Here is a 27945-nt window from a genome sequence, read left to right as displayed (position 1 = left end):
GAAGCAGAATTGGAAACATTCTGGTATACAAATCTTTCGCTACCAATTGACAACCAACATCATACACTAGACAACATTGTCAATGGTGAATTCGACAATGTAACACAACATATTCTAGCAGATAACATACATACACAAGAAAGAACTATCCACAGTTCAGATGGAATTGACTCTACTTCTTCTGGTAGCTCAAACTATGTAACTAAACAAGATATGAAACAAATGTTCAATATACATAGACAATATATCTTTGGTTTTTACGACAGCTTAGAAACACAGATGATTCAAGAATCAACAAAGCAAGAAGTTCAGTATCATACAATTCATGAAAAGCAAGAAGCTCTCTGTCAGACAATTCTTGACAATTAGAAACAATTTTTTGAACATCAGCAAAAGACCAACAAGACTACTTCCAGGGCATACAATCTAACATGCAATCTTATGTGGATACCAGTTTCGGTTTAACGAAGTCTTACATTGATGAACAAAATCAAAATATGCAGAATCAGTTATCCGACTGGAAATCACACATGGAAACAATTGTAGCCTCTGTACAACGAGATGTGCCTCCTCATACAAGTCCAGTTGAATTCGAAATCCCTTCAACATCTGAACATACAGAAAACGTTGAAAGATCGACGAAAGAAAAAAAAAGTAAGCCGAAACAGACACAATCTCCATCAACAACGCCAACTAATATTTTAGAAGACTATAACATCGATAGATACAAAAACATTAGAGAATGGATATCACAAAATCCATTAGAGTAAGATATTAAATTTAATCTCATTAACTTAAATATTCTAATTTGTATTTTACTTATTTGACGACAATTTAATTTTTTCTTATACAACGCATACTATAAAGATGAAATCGACAATCTATACGAAAGACAGTCACTGATAAGTATAATAAATCAAACGAAAGGTATAAATATTGTGGTAAGTCAACTTTAGTAATCATAATTAATTTTACTCCATTATGAATATATTTAATTTACATTTTTTTTACTAATATATTGATATAGAATTAAAGTTGTTGAGAAGACTTATTCACGATGGATCTCCCCCGTTTTCTAAAGAATATGCAATCATGGACCTTAGATTTGAGAATGAATATGTTCATTGGTATTCAATTATAAAAGGAGGAGCTGCCCATTCTACAAGTAATTTCAATGCATTACAACAGTACATAAAGGAGAATTACCTGTATTTGCTCGTCCGTGGATAACATACAACAATTTATTGATTCCATCTGCATATCCAGACAACATTTGGTTTCTTTTTCTTGTCGACTTTCAAAAGTGGAAATTTCATGTATATGATTGCAGCCACAACATTCATACACCGGACGCAATTAAATTACGTGCAGAACTAGTTTTGACTGTAGTACAATCATTATTGATATCTACAGACATTTTTTCGGCAAACCAAGTTTAAGAAAACTTAGAAATAAACATATGAAATCGGAAATCATACCGTATCTACCTTGTCAAAATAATGGGTAAGCATCTCAACAATTTACTGTAATATTTAATTTTCTATGTAATTTTATCTTACATTTACAACATTAACATAAACTAACTTCAAATTATTTTTTCTATAGGCCAAATTCTGGAGTTTTTCTTTTCAAATACATTAAATGCTTCGTTTTCGAATATCCATTAGAAACAGTTTCACTAGAGAAGATACGTTTATACAGACAAAAGATTGTCACAGATATCTGTCACAATAAATATTTTTTACGTCTATGTTTATCCTAACCATAACAAATTATGAAAATTCAGTAAGATTCTTTTATCAAAATTCAATCTAAAATCTTATATTCATAGCTTCAAAATTACTTATTGTAAATATTTCTATACATTGGAATAAATGTAGATTCTTTGGTGGCAAAGATGAGACATTAAATCTGTTCCAACTTCAGGTGATACGAAATGGGAAATGGAATGAGGAAAAAGCCTCAATGTTGGTTCCTTCGAACATAGTCAATATCAAACTTAAAGATTTAGCCCTACCTAACTATTATTCTATTAGCTAGATGCATCTGGTACCAGAAACTAAAGGAACTCAGTAAGCTGGTGATCCACGTATACTTTAACAGGAGTTGATGTATCTTCATTTATTAATTTTGTACTCTAAATGTTCAATTTCAATATCTATTATAGCGATTTTGAATTTGAAGGAGTAAATGCTTTTGTTGTTTAAGTCTGTAAAATGGTGCTGAAGTTACTTTTATCTTGCTGAATGAAGTTTAATTCTTAAGACAACGTTAATGTTGTTTAATTTAACATTAACTGTATTTTTGAATGTCACCACCCACTTCACTACTATTTTATGTATTTTTGTAATACAGACAAGCTGAAGATGTTGTAAAAGTTATAAAGAATACTTGGGAAGCAAAGATTTAAACACACAATTGTTTACAGTACTGGAAAGTACTTATAGGGTATATAATTTTTTTTGCTTGTTTTGATGGATCTGTTTTAGTTGCGGTGGATTATATATGTCTCCCTGACCACTTGTTTTGAAGCATTGATAAGACTTTGTTTTTTGTCGGATTCACAGCTTCTTAAATGTTGATGAACAATATTGGAGAACATGTTCATCATCAGGTTATAGGCACAGTCAGGGATGGGTATTCTTTCTATATTTGTAATGATAGTTAAGAAAAAGGTAGAAATTATTATTCATGTCCTATTCTCAGTCATTTATTGATTAAATTAATAGAAGCAATTTTTTTATCATTGTTCGTACAGCCTAATATTTGTATAAGGGAGATGATATTTCTCTTCTTAGATGCAACTCAAACATCTTTGGTGGAAATTCTTGGGACGTTTCCTCAATATTATTATGCTTATTGTGAATTTGTGGTAAGTACAGAGCAAACTATATATTAATTGCAAGCTTTTAAAAATTTAAATCGAAGTCCATATTGAGCAAATGTAGTTTGAGGCTTTGAGTCATTCTTGTCCTACTCTCTTCTAGTTATCGCTTGTCCATATAATTGAATTCTGTCAATCCTGCTTGTCTAAGCAGTGGTGATCATATAATTGGTTGATTCCTGGTGATATTTATTATTGAAGTGATTAGGTCTTGAATCTTCGAATCTGATGAATGTGCAATCACAGTCTTTTCGTCAGTGTAGAATACTTTTCCTTGGCTGATGAAAGGGCTATTGGTACTGAACTTATTCTTTATTTCTTGCTGCATCAATTGATGATTGTCTCCTTTAGTTCTGATATAAGTGGCAAAATAGAATTTAAAAATCTACTCACTTTCTTCCTAGAAATGTGACCCATCATGCGAAGAATATCTTCTTATTAATCAAAAGGGGAAACTAGGATTACAATGCTCCAAGGGATTCAATTGAGTTCGCATGATGCATACAAATATCACTGTGATTTATGGGTGTATCCTTATCGATCAATAAGTATAGGGGTCAAAATACAAATATCCGAGAAATTCGGCACTCCAGTTAAATCTTACTTTAGCCCACTGAATTGCCTTGGTCAGTGAACGAACTTCAAAGCATTTTCGCAGGCAGTTAACACACGCTATTGTGATATGGCGACAACTAAGAATATGCTAGAGAGGGCGCTGTCGACCCGGCGGCCGGCGCAGTTCACCGATGATGGTGGCACCGCCGCCGATGATGAAGCTAACGAGGAAACGGGGGACGAGTCCAAGACGCGAAAACACATATCTATAGCAATGCGGGTCACGAATTATTTGACCCGAACCGGGTATCTCTGTCCCATACTGATTTTTGGGCTTGTTATCATCATTATCTCGTCTCTTGTATTTCGCTCCCGAGATCTGGTCTGCATCTCAGCATCCTCTTCCGATCACATCTCGCGGTTGCGATTCTTCGGGTTTGATGGTCTTGAATCGGACTTCGGATCCCTCGGCGTTCCTTGGTGTAAGTCCCTCGCAAATTTTTCCTTTGTTGTTGTTTTTTTTTTTTTTATTGGTTTTTGCTGGCTTCGAGCTCATTCAGATCTCGGTTTACATATTAATGTAAAATTAAATTCTAGTTATCTAGTTTGAAATGGATAATTTCTTGCTTTATGATGAGTAAATTTTGCTTTCCATTTCCTTTTTTTTAATCGCCAGAGGTAATAAGAATGAATCCGAATGGTACTGTTAGAATATTATAATTATTATTTACTAGTGTTATTGTTGCTGCTGCTGCTTTTTTTCCCCTAAAAGATTGGTGGATCAGCATCTTAGCTATAATGTGTTGTCTGTTAATATATTCTAGTCTGCATGCCAATTTCCTGAAGTTATATTCCTCAGTAACCGTTGTAATAAAATAGGAAAAAAGAAATCATTTCACTCTAGCGATTACTTAAAAATGGATTTGTTTTATATTCGGATTCATTTGAAAGCAGTTAATTGGAGTAGATTTACTCCCCTTTATGTAATTGTTGCTTTATCAAGTGGTAACTTTTAATTAACTTAATAGTTGCAGTATTACTGATGGTTTTTGTGTTTATGGTTCGTCAAGGTATGGATGTGAATTAGCTGCCAATACACACTCTTTTCCAATGCTATAATTATTTCTAATTTATGTATAATGGTATCTAAATTGTGCCTCTTTTAGAAATTTGAATTTTTGTGAGTTTATGCCAATTTAATTGTTATCCTTGTCAAAAGGCAGATCGAAACATGGAAAAACTGTGGAATGGACATCCAAGGATTTGCTTAAAGGTCTTGAGGAGTTTGTGCCAATATACGAGACACGGCCAATTAAGAACAACATGTATGGGATGGGTTTCGACCACAGCTTTGGGCTTTGGTTTATTACTCGATGGCTAAAGCCAGACTTGATGATCGAAAGTGGTGCTTTCAAGGGGCATTCTACATGGGTTTTAAGGCAAGCAATGCCGGATACACCAATTGTGTCACTTTCACCTCGCCATCCTGAGAAATACCTCAAAAAGGGGCCTGCTTATGTTGACGGAAACTGTACATACTTTGCTGGAAAGGATTTTGTGGATTTTGGAAGCATGAATTGGGGTAGAGTGATGAAGAAACATAAGATTAATGATCTCAGCCAGGTTCTTGTCTTCTTTGATGACCATCAGAACGAACTCAAACGGTAATTACAGTTTCAGTTCTCAAAATGTTAATCCTCCTTCATTGACTAGTTAGAGCAGTGTTACAATGCAATTCGTTATGCGTCTAGTAATGCAATTCAGTTATTATGTATATAGTTTTCATGACTCTTTCAGCTTGATTCACTTATCTAAATTTCCAAAGGTTCTTTGTCTTGATTCACACTTTTATGTGTAGATTAAAGCAAGCACTTAAAGCTGGGTTCAAGCATCTCATATTTGAGGATAACTATGATACTGGAACTGGGGACCATTATTCTTTCCGGCAAATATGCGATCAATTTTACGTAAGAGGTGTGTGTTTTCTTTCATTTCAAAACTCGTTGTAGTGGACCATAGATGTGCCCTGTTTTTAATTCATTATTATTTTAAAACCATGGTTATATGGAGACCGAGAAAATTGGTCCGGTTGATTTTGACTTGAGGGAGATTCTGTTTGGGCCATGGAAGGCACATCAAAATCGAGGGACCTACTACCAGCTTTGGGTCTCACAAAGCAATGTGCCTTATCAGCACATGCCTGTTTTTCCTCATGAAGAATGTTTCACTAGGCATTTGTGGATTAGTTCAGATGATTATATGATACTGAGGCTCTGAAATTTATCTCATTTGGCTCAAATTCATGAAGCCATTTTCAGTTAATGTTTTTGAAAGATTTGATTGAACAATGGTCATAGGTACTCTATCCTTTCATTGTTAATGTAATAGTTGCAACCTAAGAAGCACGAGAGCAGACTTTTGCCAACATGACCTATTGCCAAAACTTTCATGAGCTAGGGAGTTGGTCATAAGTGCAAATTGTTAAAATATTATCAGAATAATACACTATAGGAATAAATGAATAATTACCACGGAGAGGGAAGGTTGTAAGCATCTTTAGCATAAATTCGATTTTCAATGGAATGAAAAAGTTACATACATTTCAAACTTAATCTCTTTCTTGGGAACCAAATGTTCATGTAAAGTTTTCAATTCGCAAATTTCAAGCTTTAGTTTCCACCTATAATCACCACACACTGTTGTTTGTTTCTTCTAAAACTTTCAGTTTGTATTTTTTTTTTTTTTGGTCGATACTGAACAATTAAGAATGAAAATGGTGTAAATTTTGAAATTGGACAATAATTTTGAGACTAAGCAAGAAAAAAATGAAAAATGTTAAATTTATATGCAATGGAGGGAGAAGTTAATCTACTTAGAAAAGATATAAATTTAAGAATTATATGTGGTAATTATATCCAAGAAAAGCTAAGAAAACTATGGATTGATTGGTTGTTTCAGAAGAACACATGAGAAGTAGCAAACAATTTATTTTTTGAAGAGAAAAGGTAACACAGTTGTTGCATTCGTGAGAGTGCGTAACCAGTAGCCAAACAGTAGTGGAGATCATCAAAGATGTGCTATAACTGTTTGACATTCAATTTTCTACCTTCTTTGGTATCTCAAACAGAAGCTTGGGAGAATAGGTCAGGCAAAGTTCAGGTGTAGAAGATTGTGAGTAGATCTGGAGAGATCCTGATCTTTATGGGAGGATATGACAATTGCCTGCTATCAAGAAGGATTTCACACTTAATATCTATACATTGATGTGCTCTCATTTAATAAATTTTCTTTTACATCCTTTGAACTCGAGCATTATGTTACTGTCTTGTGCATTCTGCTTTTCACAATAACTATATCATTTTATTTGAAATGTCACCGAGAGTATCCCTCAACATGTCCGTACGATGCTCTTAGGATGTCTAAAATTAGCCCCAAAAGTAGAAATATTCAGGAATAATGTTCTAAAATCTCAGTCGTGTGAGTTCGTTGAAAAGCATTTCTGCAATCAACAAGTATCAGTGGTGACAGTTAGGTCCTTAGAGTATTCACGTTTTCTGGAACGCAACAATATCTACCCTGATCATAATGTCATCAGATTGTTTCAAACTCCTATGTGGTATGCAAATTTATTGATGTATTGATGGTTAATGAGAAAATAAAGAGCCAAGTTTCATGGCGGGGGTTATGAATTTTCGCTGTTGTCATTTTTTGGATTGGTCTGATTATTCAATTTGTTCATCATATGTTTTTATCCAATCATACTAGAATAGTTTTCTGCTTTTAACTGGGTTTAACTTCATGGGAGTTGTGCGTCCCATCCAGGTGGTGGCCATAGCTGCTTCAGAGATAGTGATGAAGCTTGGATAAGATATAGAAGGAAGAAATTCTGGGAGAAAGCAGTCGATATAGGAGAGCTATGTGGGCCAGGAGAAGCATGGTGGGGTGTTAGAGGTCAAATGCGGGATGATTTTAACCATAGCAACAAGGCAATATCCTACTCGGAGCATTTTCAGAACAGCAGGTTTTTAGAATCAGTACTTGACGTTTATTGGGAGCTACCCCCTGTGGCTGGTCCTTCCCTGACTCACCAGACGAGATATGATCCAGCTCGTGCCCCTAGTCCTGTTGTTGAAGATGGTAGATATGGCTTATTTCGCAGGCTTGGTTTATCAACACTCGATACTTCTGTGTTCAATGGATACACTCAAATGGTATATCTTCAGGTATCTAAACCGGAATCCTAATCCCGTTGAACTTAGGCAAATCTAGTTTTTAAGGTTGCCAGTGCATGTATTTTCGGACTTGTCTATATACGATCTTCTCATAGCTGTGTACCTGTGTTCATTAGAAACAGTTTTTACTCATTCTCCCTATCTAATTTGAGAGCACTTGTTAGTTGTTATCACATATTTTTCAGTACTTGGGGCGGTGAATTTATATTGTGAGGGATGATTGAGCCATACGGTACGATAATTAAAAAATAAAAATAAATAAAAATTGGTTTAATTCTACCGAGAATTGAACTTGCACTTGAGGCATATTTGGTATGTTATACCAAATAGAATTCATTAGGATAATGAACGTATAATCATGTCTGATCAGCATACCAAACATCCGATACTGGATTTGGGATCAGTTTTGGCCGAACTTTTGTTTCTGCCTCTTGTTGAAGAGTTTTATGACAAAGCTACCTTCAGGTCAGTTTCTTTTTAAAGTTTTTCTAATCTGTTAAAATATTTCTAAAAATTATTTAAACATGTTTAAAGAAGCTTTTGACTTTTCAAAAAATCTTGTCAAATGTGTCCTCTAACGTCGGACACAGATAAAACAGCAGCCTCTCAGTGCATATGCCAGTATGAAACCGAGAGCTGGCATTTTGATTATTCCCATGAACTGTGGCAATCAGCAAATAACTTTACAAACCTAAAACTAGTCGAACTGATTTCGGAAACTTAAACGAATCAATTCCCACTTGACCCATTTTTCTGACTGCGCTAGCATCATCGGATACGGCAACAGAGATTCTTCCAACTTCGCTCTTAGGGGCGGGCTTGTAGACTATTGAATTCCAACTTCGAGCCCCGAAAAGCTAATAGTAGGTTTTTCTCTCCATTGAAACAATACGGTCGTTATACTCATTATTAAACTTGTTGAAGAGATGAAATATAATCAAGGTATATCGTTTTGATCAGAGGTTGAATCGATCATCAGAAGAAGAATTATGCCAAAAATCAAACTTCCATCAAAGAGAAGCAAATGGAAGGCTTCTATAAAAATTCTCGTAGAATCAAGAATGAAGTTTTCATTCTGTGCAAGGAAGCAAGCAATTCAATCCATGCTGTATTTCAAATCTACTGAACTCCATATGTGTTTCATATTGAAACCCTTTTCAGATTATTGCAAATCGCGGTTCTTTCGTTTCTCTCCTTTGCACTTGAGCTACTTTTGGCTCTTGCCTGCTCGATCGCCCTTGGAGCTGCACGAGCGAAGAATTCATTTGTATCAAGCTTTCTTTCCATATTGAAGTATTTGAATTTGAGGCTCGAAATTTATGCATGAAATACAAAAAGTAAAATAAAAATTATAATGTGTACTTTTCTCTGAGCCTTCCATGTTCCTCAATCGCTTGAATGAAACAGTGAACCTCCTGGACAGTCAAAAACTGGGTTAGCAGTATCACACGGCAAAAAGTTGGGAAATTTTTTTATTTTATGTGTAAAATATTTTATTGCCTGTGGTGAAAAATGAGAATGAAAAAAAAAATTTGTCAAACGAGCAAAAAGAAATACATTTGTGAAAACATGTCTGGAAAATGTTTACGAACAATTTATATTACATATAAATAGAATTGAATGATGGACTAATAAATAATAGTTGTATGTCTCTCGAAATGTGTAAATATAAAGTAGCTTGAACATTTATAAACGAATGTCTAGATCACACTATTTAATAGATTCAATTAAAGATACGATTGTGTAATTCATTTAATTAAACTTCTTATTTATGTCATCTAAACTGCTATTGTTATAGCGATGGTGCTACATGACATTACTCATTATAATGATGAGCCAAACATAGGAATATGGTGCTACGTTGAGCCAACTACTCTCAAATTCGACAATAATACTAATTTGTACTACTTTTTTCTAAAAAATAAAAAAATTCAACTACTTCTATTTTAAAAAAAAATAAAAAAAAACCTCTAAACCCTTGGTTTCTCCAAAATACCCCTACAAAACATCTTTAATTCCTCATCAATCTCATCGGCCATCTTCTCCTCCCCAAATCTCCTCAACCCTCTCTGCTTTAACACTTTGCCTACACTCATCCACTGCAACACTGGAACCCCACCTTCTCATAATCTTATAAATAATGACCGTTGATTCTTTCCTCTCGGTATCAATCAACGGCTTAATCAGCCTCGATAATCCCTTACCATCATCACACTGAATTTCTCCCTCCTTCGCCATATCGAGAATTAAGGCATCAATTTCACCTCTGAATCCTTTCCTGGTTTGTGATTAAAATTAGTTTTTGAAGAAAAGGAGAGTAGTTTATGTGATTAAAATTAATTTTTGACTGAATAAAAAAATAAATTTTAATTTTATATGAACAGGGACTATGTAGTGTTTTAGAATACTACATTCGTGCCATATTCCTAGCGATCTTATGAGTATTGTTGTAGTGCGTCATAAATATGTAATCATAATTCGATTTTACCATATTAGTTGTTCTACATGAGTTGCCATGAGGGTGGTAGCATAATAGTTAGATTTTGCTACCAATGCGGCAATACTTAACGACAATAATAGATCGTAACGACAATAATAGATCAAGCCTTATTCGAGGATATGACACTCATTGCTTGAACTTTTGGACTGGTGGCGATGATTCACTACACCAAAAATCACTTTTTACAACGGGCAAAAAATGTTGCCGTAAACCTATCGCAACGTTCAAGCGTCTATTGTGGATTTCAATGTTGCCGTAGAGCGAAGAGTTTTGGCAACGTTCATTGGGCGTTGCGGAAACTTGGTTTCGGCAACGTTCAATGCACGTTGCGGAAACTGAATTTTGGCAACGTGCAATAAACGTTGCAAAAACACCCTTTCGGCAACATTCAATGCACATTGCGGAAACTGGGTTTTGACAACATGCAATGAACGTTGCCAAAACACTCTTTGAGCAACGTGAAATGCACGTTGCAAATGAGACTCTTGACAACGTTCAATGAACGTTGCAAATGAGACTTTTGGCAACGTTCAATGAACGTTGTCGTAGGTCGTTTACAATTTTTTTTTCCTATTTGTATAACAATTTACCAAATCAGCCACAAAATGAAAAAGACTGTTTGGGCCTTCAATTAATATAATTTTATTAATTCATACAAAATAGTCAAAACACATCATTGTAATAAATCGAAGAAAAATTTTGATTTACATATTGCCCATCAAATAAACATCATCTTACAAACTAGGGAGTTTCATCACCTAACTAAACTAGGAATTAATTTCAATCTCAGCCCTTCAATGCCGAGTCCCTCGATCCCACATCCAAAATCAGCCCGCAACATCAACATTCCTCTTCCTCCCTTGAACTCCTATTTACCTCCTTCAACTGAGTCCATATGCTCTTCTCGCTCAATCGGCTCACCAATCACTGCCTAGCCAAAGAAACTCGGTGACTACATCAGAATAAAGAAGAATTCAAACCTAATTGCACATAATCTGGAGAAGTTCAATAAAAGTCTAGAGGCAAGATATTCTACCAGCAGTCCTTATTATAAGGGACTAACAGGTTTTTCCTGGTAATCAATAGAGAAAAGTACTCAGGGTCGAGTCTTGGAAGAGAGAGTAAGGCAACAAGTTTCGTCAGTTCTAGTTCCAAATCCAGTTTTGTCCTCAAGGTGCAAGAATGGGGTTCTTCTTACTTTACCAACGCTAGAAAGCTCGATAAGACATCATCATCATCTTCTGGTTCTTCTTCGACCAAGAGTTCCCACTACATTCGTGCAGCAAAAATCATAGAAATGGGCACAATGATTACAAAAATTAGAACCACAACAACAAAAGATGATCAAGAATCAGACTCTGATGGGAAGAGAGTTACCTTTAATTCCATCAACAGCAAATATGATACCATCACTTCATCAAATAAGGAGAACCCTTTGAGGGAGAGAGATTCAGAAAAATCATCTGTGCCGACTGCATTGCATACTATACCAGTACCATATTCGCCACCACAACAAATTCCTTCACAAGAACTGTTGTTGCCAGCTCCAATACAACTACCACATGTACTTTTGCCTGCACAACCACCAATTTTGCCTCCACCTTCTTTACTAGCTCAAACTACTGATGCTGAAGTGGTTTTGTTAAAGAATAAGGTTACAAGTATGATAGATAATGAGAGAAAATATGTATGGGTGGACAAATATCGGCCCTCTTGCCTGCAAGATTTTCTATGCAATCGGGAAAAAGCACTCTGGCTGCAGATGATTGTGAGAAATTGGCAGTATAGAACAGAAGAATGTGGTCATTTCATATTTGAAGGACACCCAAGTCGATTTGGAAAACCTCCAACTCTTCAAACTGAAAGTGAAGTTCTTTCAGAACTTGTTACTCAATTAAAAAATTTTCATGTTTCAAAAAACATCAATACTATTGATGAAATTGAATCTCAATTTATTGATGAAAAATTTGATTCTATCAATAAACTCAGAAAATCTGATTATCAAAATATTCCAAAATTCTATCCTCGTCCTTCATTTCCTGATCAACTTTTCAAAGAAAAGTCTCCCCCTCAAAAATCTTATGATGGTAATTCCGGAGTTGAATGGAACTTAGACGGATTTACTGAATTTCAAATTATCAATTTAATGGGACAAATGACTATTTTTTATAAAACCTTTCTTGCCAAAGGAACTTCAAGAATTGAAGCTACAAATAATATTGTTCTTAGATTCACAGGACAGCTTGGTCAATGGTGGGATAATTATCTCTCAAAACTGAGAAAGAAATTATCTTTTCCTTTGTCAAACGTGATGAAAATAACAATATTATTCGTAATGAAAATGGAGAAGAAATTAATGATAATTTTACTGTTCTTGGTTTGACTATTATCAAACATTTCATTGGTACTCCAGAAAATTTAATGCAATTACAAAATAATATTCTTATGAATTTAAGATGTCCAAAATTACAAGATTTTCGATGGTACAAAGATATGTTTTTATCTCGTATCATGATAAGAGAAGATTGTTAACAATCTTTCAGAACTTCCAAAACTCTTTGTTGAGAAAGTGAAAAATTCAATTTTCAAAGAATTTGATGACCTTCATATGCTTACTTATGGTGAAATTATCAATTTTATCAACAAAGAAGCTTTAATTTTATGTAATGATTTAAAACTCAAAGCCACATTAAAAACAGAAAAATCTCAAAGTTGTAATGAACTGGGATCATTCTGTGAGCAATATGGTTTTGAAAAAATCATTCCTCCTTCTTCAAAATCGAAAAAACTTTTTCAAAACAAAAAATTTTCAAAAAGAAAACATTTCAAACATTTTCCAGAAGTTTCAAATAAAAAGAAATTTTCAAAAGGAAAACCTTTTTCAAAAAGAAAATTTTCAAAAAACACTTCTAACATCACTTGTTGGAAATGTAATAAGAATGGTCATTATTCCAATAAATGTCCTCTCAAGAAGAAGATTATTACTCTTCAAATTGATGAAGAAACTAAGAATCAACTTCTCAATCTCATCGAATCTAGTTCTGATAATGAGTCTAACTCAGAATTAGAATAGGTTTTTCTCAATCAAGAAGATTTTGATTATGAATCTACTCAAAATTCTGAATCTAGTTCTTCTTCTAATAATGATAAAGAAATTTGTGGTTGTAAAATTATAAATATTTTATCTAAAGAGGAAGAAATTGTTCAAGATATTATTGATAGGATTGATAATCCTAACCTCAAAAAGAAATTTTCATCTCTTTTATCTTCTACATCAAAAGAAAGTTTTGATGATATCAATATGACCAATATTTTTAAACGCGCTCAAAAGGAACTTTCAAAAGGTTCTAAACCCTCAATTCCAGAACTTCAAGGAGAAATTAAAGATCTGAAATCTCAAATTTCTAATCTTGAAGATCAAGTCAAAGAAATTCACATGGAAGTAGTTTGCTTAAAAGCAAAAAACTTAAATGATGAATTCTATTCAAAATTCAAAGGGAAATCCAAAGTTTCTTCAAAATCATCATAAAAAATACCCTCTCATCATTCAAAATCATCCTCATCTGATTTTTCATCTACTTCAAAAATCCCTCTCTCCGAAAAAGAAAAGGTTAATGTTATTAACTGAATTCAACTTCAAAAATGGTACTACAATATGACTATTGTAGTCAACAAAGAATTTAAGTTCACTACTCGTGTTCTTATTGATTCAGGTGCTGATCAAAATTGTATCAAAGAAGGCCTTATTCCTACAAAATATTTTGAGAAAACTACTGAGCCATCTATATGGTACTAGTGGTAAAAAATTAAATATTAATTACAAAATTTCAAAAGTTCATGTTTGTAATTCAAATATTTGTTTCAAAAATATATTTTATTTAGTGAAAGATTTGGATCAAGCTGTCATTCTTGGTACTCTTTTCATTGTTCAAATTTATCCTTTTAAAGCAGATTATAAAGGATTAACTACAAAAAATTTTGGCAAAAAAATATTTTTCGAATTCTCAAATCCTCCTTCTTATAAAGATGTCAAATCTTTAAAAGAAGCTGCAATTTCAAAAATTATTCATAATATTAATCTCAAAAGAAATCATATTCAATTTCTTAAAGAAGAAATTTCGTTTCAAAAAATCGAGAAAAGATTACAAGAGTCTTCTATCAAAAATCAAATTATTATTTTGCAGACTAAAATTGAACAAGAAATTTGTTCAACAATTCCAAATGCCTTCTGGGACAGAAAGAAACATGTTATTTCTCTTCCTTACAATTCTGATTTTCATGAATCAAATATTCCTACAAAATCTCGACCTATTCAAATGAAAAAATAATTACTTGATTTTTGCATCAAAGAAATCAATGATTTACTTGAAAAAGGTTTAATTCGTCCAAGTAAATCTCCATGGAGCTGTTCAGCTTTTTACGTCAACAATTCTGCAGAAATTGAACGAGGAGTTCCTCGTCTTGTTATCAATTACAAGCCACTCAATACCACTCTTCAATGGATTCGTTATCCAATTCCTCAAAAGAAAGATCTTTTGAATGGACTTTACAAAGTTATCATCTTCTCAAAATTTGATATGAAGTCAGGATTCTGGTAAATTCAAATTAAAGAAGAAGATAGATACAAAACTGTCTTTAATGTTCCTTTCGGACAATTTGAATGGAATGTTATGCCATTCGGTCTCAAAAACGCTCCTTTCGAATTTCAAAAAATTATGAATGATATTTTCAATCCTTATTCAAATTTCATTATTGTTTACATTGATGATGTTCTCATCTTTTCAGAAAATTTAGAACAGCATTTCAAGCATATTCACACATTCATTCATGTTATCAAGAAAAATGGTTTAGCAGTTTCTGCTAAAAATATTGTTTTATTTCAAACAAAAATTCGTTTTCTTGGTCATTTTATTCAAAATTCTACAATAACACCAATTCAAAAAAGTCTTGATTTCACTGATAAATTCTCAGATGAAATCATTGAAAAAAAAAGTTTGCAACGCTTTTTAGGTTGTGTCAATTATGTTGCCGATTTTGTCAAAGATATACGTCAAATCTGTGCCCCATTATTCAAAAGATTACAAAATAATGCTGACCTATGGAATCATGAGTGCACGTTAGCTGTCCAAAAAATCAAAAAATTAGTCAAAAATATTCCCTGTCTTTCAATCCTTAACCCTACTGCTTCAATTATTGTTGAGACAGATGCCTCTAACATTGGGTTTGGTGGTGTGTTAAAGCAAATCCCACTAGAGTCATCTCAAGAACAGTTGGTTAGATTTCATAGTGGAGTCTGGACTAGCCCTCAAAAGAATTACTCTACCATCAAAAAAGAAATTCTTTCAATAGTTCTCTGTATTTCAAAATTTCAAGACGATCTTATCGATAAAAAATTTATTTTGAAAATAGATTGTAAAACCTCAAAAGATATTTTACAAAAAGACGTAAAAAAATCTGGTTTCAAAACAAATCTTTGTAATATGGCAGGCTATTTTGTCCTATTTTGATTTCAAAATACTATATGTACAAGGAAAATCAAACTTCTTGACAGACTTCCTTACAAGAGAGTTCATTCACAAAAAGAGTGAAAATGAGTTGGGCTAAGCAAGTTAAAGAAGAGGATGAAAATCCTTTTCAAACAAAAACTAGTAGAACGAAAAATTCTACTCCCTTCTTTTCAATCAATGATCTCCCAAAAGATCATCTCAAAACAAAAATTCAAGAAACTTCATCTTCTTCAAACACTCTTTCAACCCTTGTCAAAAAATCAGAACAAAAACAAAAAGCATCATCCTCCACTCCTTCAAATTACAAAAAAGCCGTTCAAAGTACTGTAAAACTTCCTCAAATTAACCCTCCAAATACCTTCAAATATTTTACCAAAAATGTTTTCGAGAATTGCCTTGATATGGAAACATCTTGGCTCATAGATATTCAGGACTGGATAAATGTCTCTCTAGCATTTTTCCAGAAAACTTTTGGTTCATGCCTTCAAATATCAAAAAATCAAGAGAACATTATGAGACTATCCTTCTCAAAACAGATCAGCCATAATTTCTCATACTCCAGATCCAAAAGACAAGTCAATTATTATGTATTCAAAAATCAGTATTCTCAGAGTTTTGTCTTACGAAGACTGGGGACAAAACCCATGAGAAGAAAAGAGACTTAAGCTCTCTTCAACTTCTTTTTCAACTCTTGAAAACTTCAATTATTTTGATTATCAGAATGCTCGGTATAGAGTCTTCTTTTTTAGACCTATGACTCATTCTTGGTTCATTTTTTTTAATCAAAATTGTCATCCTCATTTTCCAAAATGGTTTCAAACATGGTTTGTTTATCATGGACTTGAAGAACAAATTTTACCCAGTCTCACTCGTCAAGGATATAAATATTTCAAAATTGAAGCAAAACCATTTCTGAAAACTCAGGAAAATATTTTGTTTCAGTTTGCTTTTAATTTGAAAGTATCCTAGATCTTTTGCTGGGATTTCTTTTAATTTCAAAATCTCAAAGATGAGTACTTTACTCAAAAGATCACAAGAAGATTCAAGATCAAATGGTGGTCAAAATTCAAAGAAACAAATTGTTGCCCCAAAGCAGTTCAATCATGGATTCAAGAACAAATGAATTTAGGTGTTCCTAAATTCTCAAAGAAAGAACAGGAAAGTCAAGCTGATTTCTTGACTGAAAAACAAAAGATTATTTCAATGTTATCAAAATGTAAAGATCCCAAAGAATCATTAGAAATTTATGAACAAATTTCTAAAGCTGGATCTACAAAATCAAGTGCACAAGACTCAGATCATGATTAAGAATCTCAATTCTCGCAAGAAATCGATAATGGTGATGACTTAATTGATTTAGGTTATGACTATGAAGGGTTCCTTGCTCAAAAGGATGCTTCAAACAAATGATTACATGGACCTAGTTTTCTTGATGAATTAAGAAATTTTCGAGTCTACAAATCAAGAGAAATTCTACTCAATCTTTGTCAAGATTTTCCTCAATGGTGTGATTATTGTCATGATATCAATCAACTTTGTGGACAACATCAATCACTACTTTAATAAAGAAAAATTCTCTTTATTAAAGGAAGTCAAAAGTTGGAAAAAAAATTGTCAAAAGATGGCACTTCTTTTCAAGATTCCTCATCATTTTGCCGTCCACTTTGCTTTTCAAGATTCTTTCTCTCAAATGAAAGAAATTTCAAGGCCGGATCTCGAGTATAAGAAGACCTCAAAAGTTCAGTTCAAGGCAGAGAGAATTCAGCAAGAAGAAGTTTATTTTTCTTTGTTAATTTGTTCTCTCAAAATTGTTATAATTTTCATTGTAAAGTTCACTTCTTCAATAATATTTCTCTATTTTCATTTCATCTTTTGATCTCTTTTTCCCCTGTTTCCCCTTGGGCCTTTATGGTATCAAAGCCATAAGAAAGTACAGTGAGATTATTTATAATTTTACACTTTAGGCACTGTTCAATAGGTTATTGATTTTTCTGGGATGTCTACTGAATAAACGTTGGTCAGCCCGTTGTTGCCAGGGAAGCCATGTTGGGTGGTCCCGTTTGTAGACTTGGTAAGAATCAGTCTATCCTATTATACAGTTTTTATTGTGAAAATTATTTTTGATTTCATTATACTCAATTATGTCTTTAGTTTCAAATTGGCTTAGGAGATCTAGGTCTAGAAATAGACAAAATTCAAATGAAAATATAACACAAATTTTTCAAAATGAAGAAGAAATTGATAATGCATCAACACCATCCGCATCAAATGATTTCAACTCAAATGAACTTCAAATTGCACAAATTGAACAACATCTTCAAAATTGGACTATTCCAAAGATAGATAAACATTCTATCTATGAAATAGGAAAATCTGATTTCACTCAAAATTATGTTATCAAAACATTTGAATAAACAATTTCAATTAATAGTCAAAATGTATTCATCAATTTATTTTCAAAAGAATCTATTGAATCTCATAAAAAGAAATTCAAATATCTTCATGTGAGATTAGTTCAAATTGCTGTCAAACCTTTGTTTAGGCTTGGTCTTGATATTCCAATTTTAATTACTCTTAGAGATAAGAGACATCTCAAATTTGAAAATTCTTCACTTTCGCTTCTTGAATCAAATCTTGAAAGTGGTCCAATATTTTCAAATTGTTATCCAGATTTTTCAATAAAATTGACAGATGGAGCAATTTTAAATTCTCTCAATCTTCATATTCAAACTAAAAACCTTGAGTTTGATAGTCGATCAAATGCTTTTGCTGTGATATATAGAATATATTACAAGCTTTTGAATACTCAACTCAATATTGGTGCTCTTCATTATTCACCAAGAGAAGAAAGTCTTTTGGTAGAAGTTAATCCATTTCATTCAAATGTTGAAATTCCTAAACGAATTCCCTGGAATCTTCAATCTAGAGGACTTGAATGGAATTTTGAAAATATTCAAGCTCCTCTTCCTGCTCAAATTCATACAATTCCTAATGAAATTTTAACTTTTTCTGATGGAAAAGCTAAAGTTATTTTTAAAGGATCCTCATTTGGAATTCAAAGATCTTATTCTTCCAGATCTTCTAGATTTGAAGAAAAACCCCAAAATTCTTTTCAATCTTCAAGAAATTCTACTTCATCTTTTAAAGGAGTCGATTTTACTCCTACTATTCCAAATCCTTTTTATCAACCTAAAGAAAAAGAAGAAGAAACTGAGCAACCAGAGTCTCCTACTTTTTCTGATATGGTTCCACCTTCAAATCAAGATCTTGATCATCAATGTAATGCAATTTCTTCTGAAATTGACAAAAGAAAAGAATTCAAATATGGTCAAGATATTTGTGTCAAAAATTTCAGAAAACTTTTTAGAGAAAGTTTTTCTTCAAAACAAAAAGAAAAATATTGGGAAGATTATTTTGAATCTTCTACTAATTTAAGTTTTTACGATTGGATTCAATTCAAGTTTTTGGTAAAAAACCAGAAAAAACTCAAATCTTTACAACTAGATTTGAAGAAAACCCCCAAAATTCTTTTCAATCTTCAAGAAATTCTACTTCATCTTTTAAAGGAGTCGATTTTACTCCTACTATTTCAAATCCTTTTTATCAACCTAAAGAAAAAGAAGAAGAAACTGAGCAATCAGAGTCTCCTACTTTTTCTGATATGGTTCCACCTTCAAATCAAGATCTTGATCATCAATGCAATGTAATTTCTTCTGAAATTGACAGAAGAAAAGAATTCAAATATGATCAAGATATTTGTGTCAAAAATTTCAGAAAACTTTTTAGAGAAAGTTTTTCTTCAAAACAAAAAGAAAAATATTGGGAAAATTATTTTGAATCTTCTACTAATTTAAGTTTTTACGATTGGATTCAATTCAAAGTTTTTGGTAAAAAACCAGAAAAAACTCAAATCTTTACTACAAAAATTCCTTCAAAATCTTGGAAAACTCCTGAAGGAAATACTTATCAATCTATTCATCCTCCTATGCAAGAAATAGTTATTTTTCAAGGAAAAACTGATATACTTGCATCTCCACTTAAGAAAATTCCTAAAGAACGATCTGATGATTCTCATATTGTTCCTAAAGATATAAAAAATATTCAATCTCAGAACAATTATACTAATATTGTGCTACAATCCATGTGCTCTCAATTAAATCGCATTGAATCAAATTCTGAATCAGAAGCTTTTATCTCTTAAAAAGACTCTTTTAATGTAGGTACATCCATCACTCATAAAACTAAAATATTGATTGTAAAATAGTGTTTGCACAATATTACATAATTAAGAGTATAAGGTTTCACGGGGGATATGACAGACTACTGACCTATGACCCATTTCAATGGGAGAATATAAATAACCTTAACATATAACAAAGTAATCACATTTGGATGCAAAATCAGAAACTCTGCACACATTCTATGCTTCTCAGATTGAAGGTACACCAGACTTGTAGAGTTCTCAACTCATTCACAGACCATGTTATTCCATTAATTTACTCATATATTACAGAAAGTACTGATTACGTTCCTATTCTAATTCTTTGTTTTCATCTTGGTCTTCATTCTTCTTCCAAATCTATCTGGTGTACAGCACTTAAAGCATGATAAATCGGCAGCAAGTTTTTAGTTTTCATTACTTAATAATTGTATTTTATTTCATTCTATAAGTCAATAACTGAGGAAGACTTGCTGGACACACACATCAAGTAATTGAGGAAGAATCAACGCTGAACAACTGAGAATGTCAATTTGTAGCACCAGCTTAAGCTAATCTCGCAGAAAATGGCTATTGACAGGCTAAAACATTTACAATGCATATGAAGGCAGAAGATTGTAATGACTTTTAACTTTTTCATCAATTTTTCACAATCCCCACATCTTGACATTAAGCCCCTGTTTGGCCCCCATTTTGTAGAGTTAAAAATGGGTGAAATAGTATTGTTTTTGAAAAATGAGTGATTGAAAATGAAGGAAAAGTTTTCAATTTACGTATAATATTATTTTATAGAATATTGTGTGGTTGAAAATAAGAGAGAGAAAAATGTAATGTAATGTAATAAAAATTAATGGGGGCTAAATTTTTTCTTGTTCTCGGTTGCCTAAACGGTGCCCTGTGCACAAAATAATTTTTTGTATCCTTTTGATCTTACAAAGTTAATAAAACAAATAGAATATGACAAAATCCATGGAGGTTGGTAGCCATTCGTGAGAACATATAATTTGTGAGAAATTAAGATTCTTACAACTATTCACATATAATACACATTAAGAAGGTAAATATCCAATAAAATTCTCCAAAATAGATGAACACAGTCACAGAGCCGGCCATATACAGACACACAAACAAAACATATCAATAGAGATTATACATATCAACAGATGTGTACATTTTATAATCGGCGTGGGCGACTTGATCAGAAAGAGTCGACGACGGGATTAGGGCTTCCCCCGCTTCAGTTGGGTGGATAGAGTTTGAGAGAGGGATTATGGAGGCCACGCAAATTGCAGAGCGAGATAGAGGGGAAAGAAATTGGGAGTGAGAGTGAGAACGATGGCGGGGAGAGTGAGCAGTGGTAGGGAGAGTAAGAACAGTGGCGGGAGAGTGAGAAAGGGGGAAGAAATTAGGGCTGGTTTGAGTTTATACCAAACTAACAGGGTCGGGTCTGGGTCGGGTCGGTTTGGGTTTTGTATGATTTTATATTTAACGTTGAATTTAGTCAATTTACTACAAAAGAAATTAATGACAACGTTCAAAGAACGTTGCCAAAGATACTTAACCGCAACGTTCAATGAACGTTGCTAAAACAAACCAACGGCAACGTTCTTTGAACGTTGCTGAAACAAACCAACGACAACGTTCAATAAGCGTTGCTAAAATATATACAGCAAAGTGCATTGTCCATTGCAAAAACTTGTTAATGGCAACGTTCAATGAACGTTGTCGTTAACAAGTTTTTGCAATGGGCAATGCACGTTGCCAAAAGTAATTAATGGCAACGTTCTTTAAACATTGCTAAAACATTTATAGTAACGGTCAATGCACGTTGCCAAAAAAAAAAAATAACAACAGTTTTTGAACGTTGCGAAACAGGGTATTAGCAACAACCACTCAAAGAACGTTGCTAAATCTTAATTTTCTCAATCAATGGCAACATGAATTTACTGAATGTTTCAATAAACCTCTTTTAGCAACATACAATTGGTGAATGTTTCCATTTAAATGTTGTAAAATGCCATTTTTCTTGTAGTGATTCTTGGGTTATATGACCGTGGACCCTAATCATTTATACCTTTAGAATAACATAAACTACCCTCCTTTTCTTCAAAAGAATCAATAATACATCTTCTACATTTTATTTTTTTAAATGCCTAGTTTAACATTTACTCCCATTTATAATTTTTAAAAAACCTCATTATAATTAAAAATCAAAATTTTAGTTTTTAATTAAAAACCAATTTTACGAATCACCTGTTAGAGTTATTTGTGTGGATATGACACTCATAGCATGAACTTTTGGCCTGGTGGCGATGATTATGATCGTGGACCCTAATCATTCATACCTTTAAAATAACATAAACTACCATCCTTTTCTTCAAAAGAATTAATAATACATCTTCTACAACCTTTTTTTTTAAATACCTCGTTTAACATTTACTCCCATTTATAATTTTTAAAAAGACCTCATTATAATTAAAAATCAAATTTTTAGTTTTTAATTAAAAACCAATTTTACGAATCTCATGTTAGAGTTATTTGTGTTACTATGTTATTTTTAGAGTATTAGTAAAATATTCATTTTTTTTTTATTGAAAAACAAAATTTTTGGGTAACATATGTGTTACTGTATGTTACTTTTTTATGAAAAAAATCAATATTCGCATGGGTAATATGTAGCGTTACAAAATATTACTTTTTATTTGAAAATAAAATAAAATCACTATCATCACCGCCACAACCTACTCAATTTTATTTGAGTTAAATAAAACTCGTTACTTATAAGGTAACACTTGTGTTACTTGTAGGGTAACACACATTTCGCCAACACCATAAACTCAACATATTCAAGCCAAAAGCAATCCAAAAAGTAGGGGTGTCAATTTGGCTCGTCGGCTTAGGAGGTCCGGAAAAAATCCGAGCTTGTTTTTCGAGCGCCTACCAAAGTCACGAGCCATTTTTTTACCCTTGAGCAAATTTATTAAAAATAAAAAATACAGCTTCGACAACTATGTGTAGCTGCACTGGTATAACAGGCAATTGCCTGCAATAGTTGCCTGCTAAAAATTAAAATTTCAGCAAGCAACCACGTAGCGACCTTGCATGTGCTGCCTAGCTATTTTAGCAGGCAGTCACATAGCTACCTTGCAAGTGTTGCCTACAATGGCAGTCGCATGGCTGCCTTTTAAAAAAAATTCATGAGCCGACTCGATAAGGTTCGAGCCGAAAACTCAGGTCGAACTTAGATTTTGTGGCAAGAAAAAGCTCGGTTCGGCTCGAGCCAAAAACAGTCCAAGCCATTTTTACTTGAGCCGAGCTTGAGGTTTGAGTTTCGGCTAGCGACTAGTTCGGCAAGGCTTGTTGATATCCCTACCTACAAGTGCCAATTCGCACCTTCCACGCTATGGTAGTCGCCAAATTCGAAATCTAGCTCCCAAAAATTACCATCTTCATATCCCCCCAATATCGCCATCAACATTACGATAACACGTGTTATTCATAAAGTTATTACCACCATAACTGGGCATATCCTAACCAAAAACATCCCAACACCACCAACCCACACTTTCCACCACTGTGGCCTCTACCATGATCATAATCAAGCTTCCAATATATACCATCATTTTTCAGGTTCCACCAATATTGTCATCAACATTAAAGTAACACATGAGCTACTTGTATGGTAACATACATGTTACCACAACCACAACTTTACATATCCAAGCAAAAATAACTCAAAACCACCAATCGTGATTTTATTAAGAGATTGAGATCTTAGTATGAACACAATATATTGTCAATTCAGTAGGTACCAATCAATAATGAGTTGACAAGCCAATGTCACCACTGGAAATCTTTACCTTCTTCCTCAGTAAAAAGTGGCTAAGTTTCTATAACTATCAATTCAATCCAGACCTGCTTCCAAGGTTTCAAAATGTTATCCCCTATGCATCCCTGTAATAAAAGAAAGTATTATTAATTTGAAAGGAGAAGCTATTAAATTCCACAATTCTTCAAAAAATTACTCATATCTTGCTGAAATTAGCCATCAACAATCAGACTGAACGATGCAATAATAATCACATAACTAATCCTTATAGCACTGCTTCAATTTGATACTGAATCACACAACTGGAATTCTGATGATGGCAAAATCTGCTCTTTTATGAGTGGGTAAGACAAGGATTCAACCCTACAACTGCTCTTACCAGATCCAAACCAAATTTAGGATTTAGTACTTATGAATCTCTCAAAATATATGTATAAAAAGTGACTTGTGTGTTTATAAAATGTTGATTGGGCTGCCTCCCTATTCTTGGTTGGCCCAATTTGAGTAACATTGAGCCTGGCCGGGTTGAATTGTCTTTCGGAAATTAAAAGCGTTTTTCGAAAATGCGTTTTTTCTTTTATAATTCGCAAGTTCTGTGGAACTTACACTTGGCATCTTTGTGATCATTGGATTGTTGATTTTTTGGTGGTCTGTTAAAAGCCTCGTGCCTCTTCATTTTCACTCTAATTCTGAGTGAATGGTTCTAGGGTTTTCTTCGTCTTTTCTCTGAGGGTTTTCTAAACTCGTTTTGTTAGTGTAATTTCTGAAAGCAATCTCTAATTTGAGTGATGTTAGGGTTGTATATCGTATATGATCTGTGAGATTGTAGAAACTGAATGTTATGTTAAAGAGAGGCGATAGAAATCTGAAATTGAAGAAACGACAGTTTCTTCATACATTCTTGTATCGATTCTTTGTGATTCTTAGTGGATTCGAGTCTAATCTACTTTTGTAGATGCTCAACGGGTGAGTAGGCTTTTGGCTGAACATCCGGGCCCTTAGGGGCAAAAAATACTTGTGTTCTTTACAATTCTGTAAATCTTTATTATTTTGCTGCAATCGATTTTAGAAAAGAATAATCATGAGACCAACAAGTGGTATCAGAGCAGTTTACGAAGGGTTAGGTTTTTTTCTTTAAATTTTAAAAAAAAAAATTTTAAAAAAAACCCTAGATCTTTTTTTTGGTTAAATCTTAAATCGAGAACACTTTGTGAAAATATTTTACAAGATTTACCTTCGGTTTAATTTTTAATGGATATTTTCAACTGCGAACTTTGTGATATTTCTTTGTGATATTTTTTCTGATGATTACTCTATTTTCTTGTTGTTTCTGAGGCTTCTGAATTTTTTTAGTAATGTTTCAATAAAGATTCGTACTGAGTAACAGTGAGTCAACTCGACTCATTCCGATTCCTGCTGATTTCCTATGACTCACTATTGAGTCACACTGAGTTGCTGTGACTCGTTGGCTTCTTGTGTGATAACTTGGCTTGTTCAACCGGTTCTGGTATTCTCTTAATTACCTCATTCATTCTGTAATACAGTTTTTTCAATCTTTGGTATTAGTTCCTTATTTTCTTAGTTTCTCAGTTAACTGTTGTTTAGATAATATATTATAAATAGAGTTGGTCATTAAGGTAATTGATCTTCTGCTACCTTCCTTTGTCCAAGGTCTCCTGCGAGGACCTGGGAATTTGAGGGAGTAGTGGGTTGAATAGGTCATCACTCTTTAGACCCTCTTTCGATTTGGTATCTGTATCTTTACATACTATTGTTGAATAATTGTACATGCTTAATATAAGATTCCTATATTGAAATCTTTAGTGCTTACTCTCACTGTCTGTACATATTATATCTTGTGTGATATACATAAATATATAAACTTGAATCTGTGGGTTTTCTGTGATCATGACTACTGCACAAAAATTTGAAGTAGAAATTTGGAGAGGGATTGGAGATTTTAGTTTGTGGCGCAAGAAAATAAGGGTCTGTTATTACAACAGAGGTGTGCTGGGGTCGTTAATGGGGTATGGCCTGTTGAGATGAGTACATATAGGAGACAGGAGTTAGATGAGATTGCCTGGAGTTCAATTTTCTTACATCTGTTTGATGGTGTACTAAGAAAAGTTGGGGAAACTACTACTACTCAAGTCTTATGGACCAAACTTGAATCCCTCTACTTGACTAAATCTATGCCCAACAAATGTTATCTCCTTAGGCAATTCTATAATTTTAGATTTGATCCCTCCTTAAGCCTAGAAGATAATTTTGATAAATTCACTAGATTGATTCAAGAACTGACTGACTGTGAAGAGGAATTATCTGAAGATCAACAAGTTGTTGCTCTGTTAAATGCATTAGGTGATAAATATAGAGAACTGAGAAATGCTTTAGAGTATGGGAGAACTGATCTTACTGTTGATATTGTGATATCAGTTCTAAGAAATAAAGAACTTGAACTTAAAACAGAATCCAAAGACTTTAAGTTTGGGGAAGGTTTGAATGTAAGAGAGAAAGTAAATCAGAACAAAAGGAATAATCAATGTAACTTTAATTCACACAAGAAGGGAAAGCCTCAATTTCCTAAATTCAGAAATCAAAATAGAAATCAATCAAAACCTAAGTTGCCAGCCAGAAAATGTTATTACTGTGGTAAAATAGGACATCTCATAAAGGACTATTTTAAGAAAATATCAGACATGAAAGGTAAACCAAATATAGATGGGTCTGCAACTGTTGTCTGCAATAATGAACTTGATATACAAGGAGTTGTTTTTGTTACCACAACCAAAAGAAACCAAAATGAATGGGTTCTTGAATCTAGGTGTTCTTTTCACATGTGTCCCATTAAAGAATGGATCATTGATTATATTGGCCTGAATAGTGGGGGTCAAGTTCAGATGGGGAACAATATGACCTGTCAAATAAGAGGTATTGGAAACCTTAAGTTATTGAAAAACAACTATATTCTTGAATTGTCCCAGATCAGATATGTACCTGATCTTCAAAGAAACTTGATTTCTTTGGGGCAATTGGATGATGAATATCAAATTAGGATTCATAAAGGACAAACTGTAATTAGTCTTAACTGTATAGAAATAATATCTTCTCCTAAATCAAATGGAATCTTTACACTGCAAGCTAAACCATTAGTTGGAAATAGCTCTGCAGTTGTAAAATCACATGACAATAAGACCCTGATTTGGCACAGGAGACTTAGCCATATTAGTGAAAAAGGATTAACAATTTTAAACAAATTAAAATATTTTGGAAAGGATAATATTGAAAAACTAGAATTTTATGAAGATTGTGTTATTTGAAAACAAAATAAACTGCCTTTTAAAATTGAAATTCACAAATCAAATTCTATACTAGAGTATTTACATGCTGACCTATGTGGTCCAGCATCTGTAAATACTTTAAGTGGGTTTAGCTTTTATTTACTAATTGTAGATGATTTTTCAAGAAAGATTTGAACTTTTCTTTTAAAACATAAATAAGACACTTTCCAAAATTTTAAACAATGGAAACTGATGATTGAAAATCAAACAAACAAAAAGGTAAAGGCACTTAGAACAGATAATGGTCTTGAATTTTGTAATTTTAAATTTGATCTTCTTTGTAAAGAATCTGGAATCTTGAGGCACAGAACAGTAACACACACTCCTCAGTAAAATGGTATTGCTGAAAGGATGAATAGAACATTATTGGAAAAGGTTAGGTGTATGTTGCTTAGTTCTGGTCTTCCAAAGATCTTTTGGGGAGAGGTCCTAAAAACTGCCACTTATCTGATAAATAGAATACCTTCAAGTGCTATTGATTTTCAAATTCCTGAATACTTATGGTCTAGAAATTCTCCAGATTACCTGAAATTAAGGGTATTTGGCTGTGCAGCTTACTCTCATCAAAATGTAGGGAAACTTAAACTTAGATCTCAAAAATGTATCTTTCTAGGTTATGGTGAAGAAATAAAGGGTTATAGATTATGGGAGAGAGAAAAAGGTGGGTTCAGGGTCATCATCAGTAGAAATGTGATTTTTGATGAAAGTAAATTCCCTTGTAAGATTTCCCCAACACGAAATACAGATTTGACCCTTCCTGTTAAAGAAACTGTCCTGGATAGTCCAAAAGATAATTCTAATGAACCTGATAATTTGATTGAGGTGGAGTCTATTCAATCTGAAATAGATCAACCTCAAGATGAGTCTGATGCTGAAAA

General features: G+C 33.2%; 1 protein-coding gene across 1 annotated transcript; it reads left to right on the top strand.

The window, feature by feature from the left end:
- The first annotated feature begins 3490 nt into the window (after positions 1 to 3490).
- LOC111367831 lies at positions 3491 to 7846 on the top strand. The gene is made up of 4 exons (XM_022988895.1): positions 3491 to 3921; positions 4659 to 5103; positions 5298 to 5413; positions 7262 to 7846. The coding sequence occupies exons 1-4, from the start codon at positions 3567 to 3569 to the stop codon at positions 7681 to 7683; spliced, it is 1338 nt and encodes a 445-aa protein (XP_022844663.1). The 5' UTR covers positions 3491 to 3566; the 3' UTR covers positions 7684 to 7846.
- The last annotated feature ends 20099 nt before the right edge of the window (positions 7847 to 27945 follow it).

The sequence above is a fragment of the Olea europaea genome, chromosome 18 (genome assembly GCF_002742605.1).
Source record: "Olea europaea var. sylvestris chromosome 18, O_europaea_v1, whole genome shotgun sequence".
NCBI lineage: Eukaryota > Viridiplantae > Streptophyta > Magnoliopsida > Lamiales > Oleaceae > Olea > Olea europaea.
The sequence above is the reverse complement of the archived record's forward strand: the minus strand, read 5'-3'. Positions and strand labels throughout refer to the sequence as shown.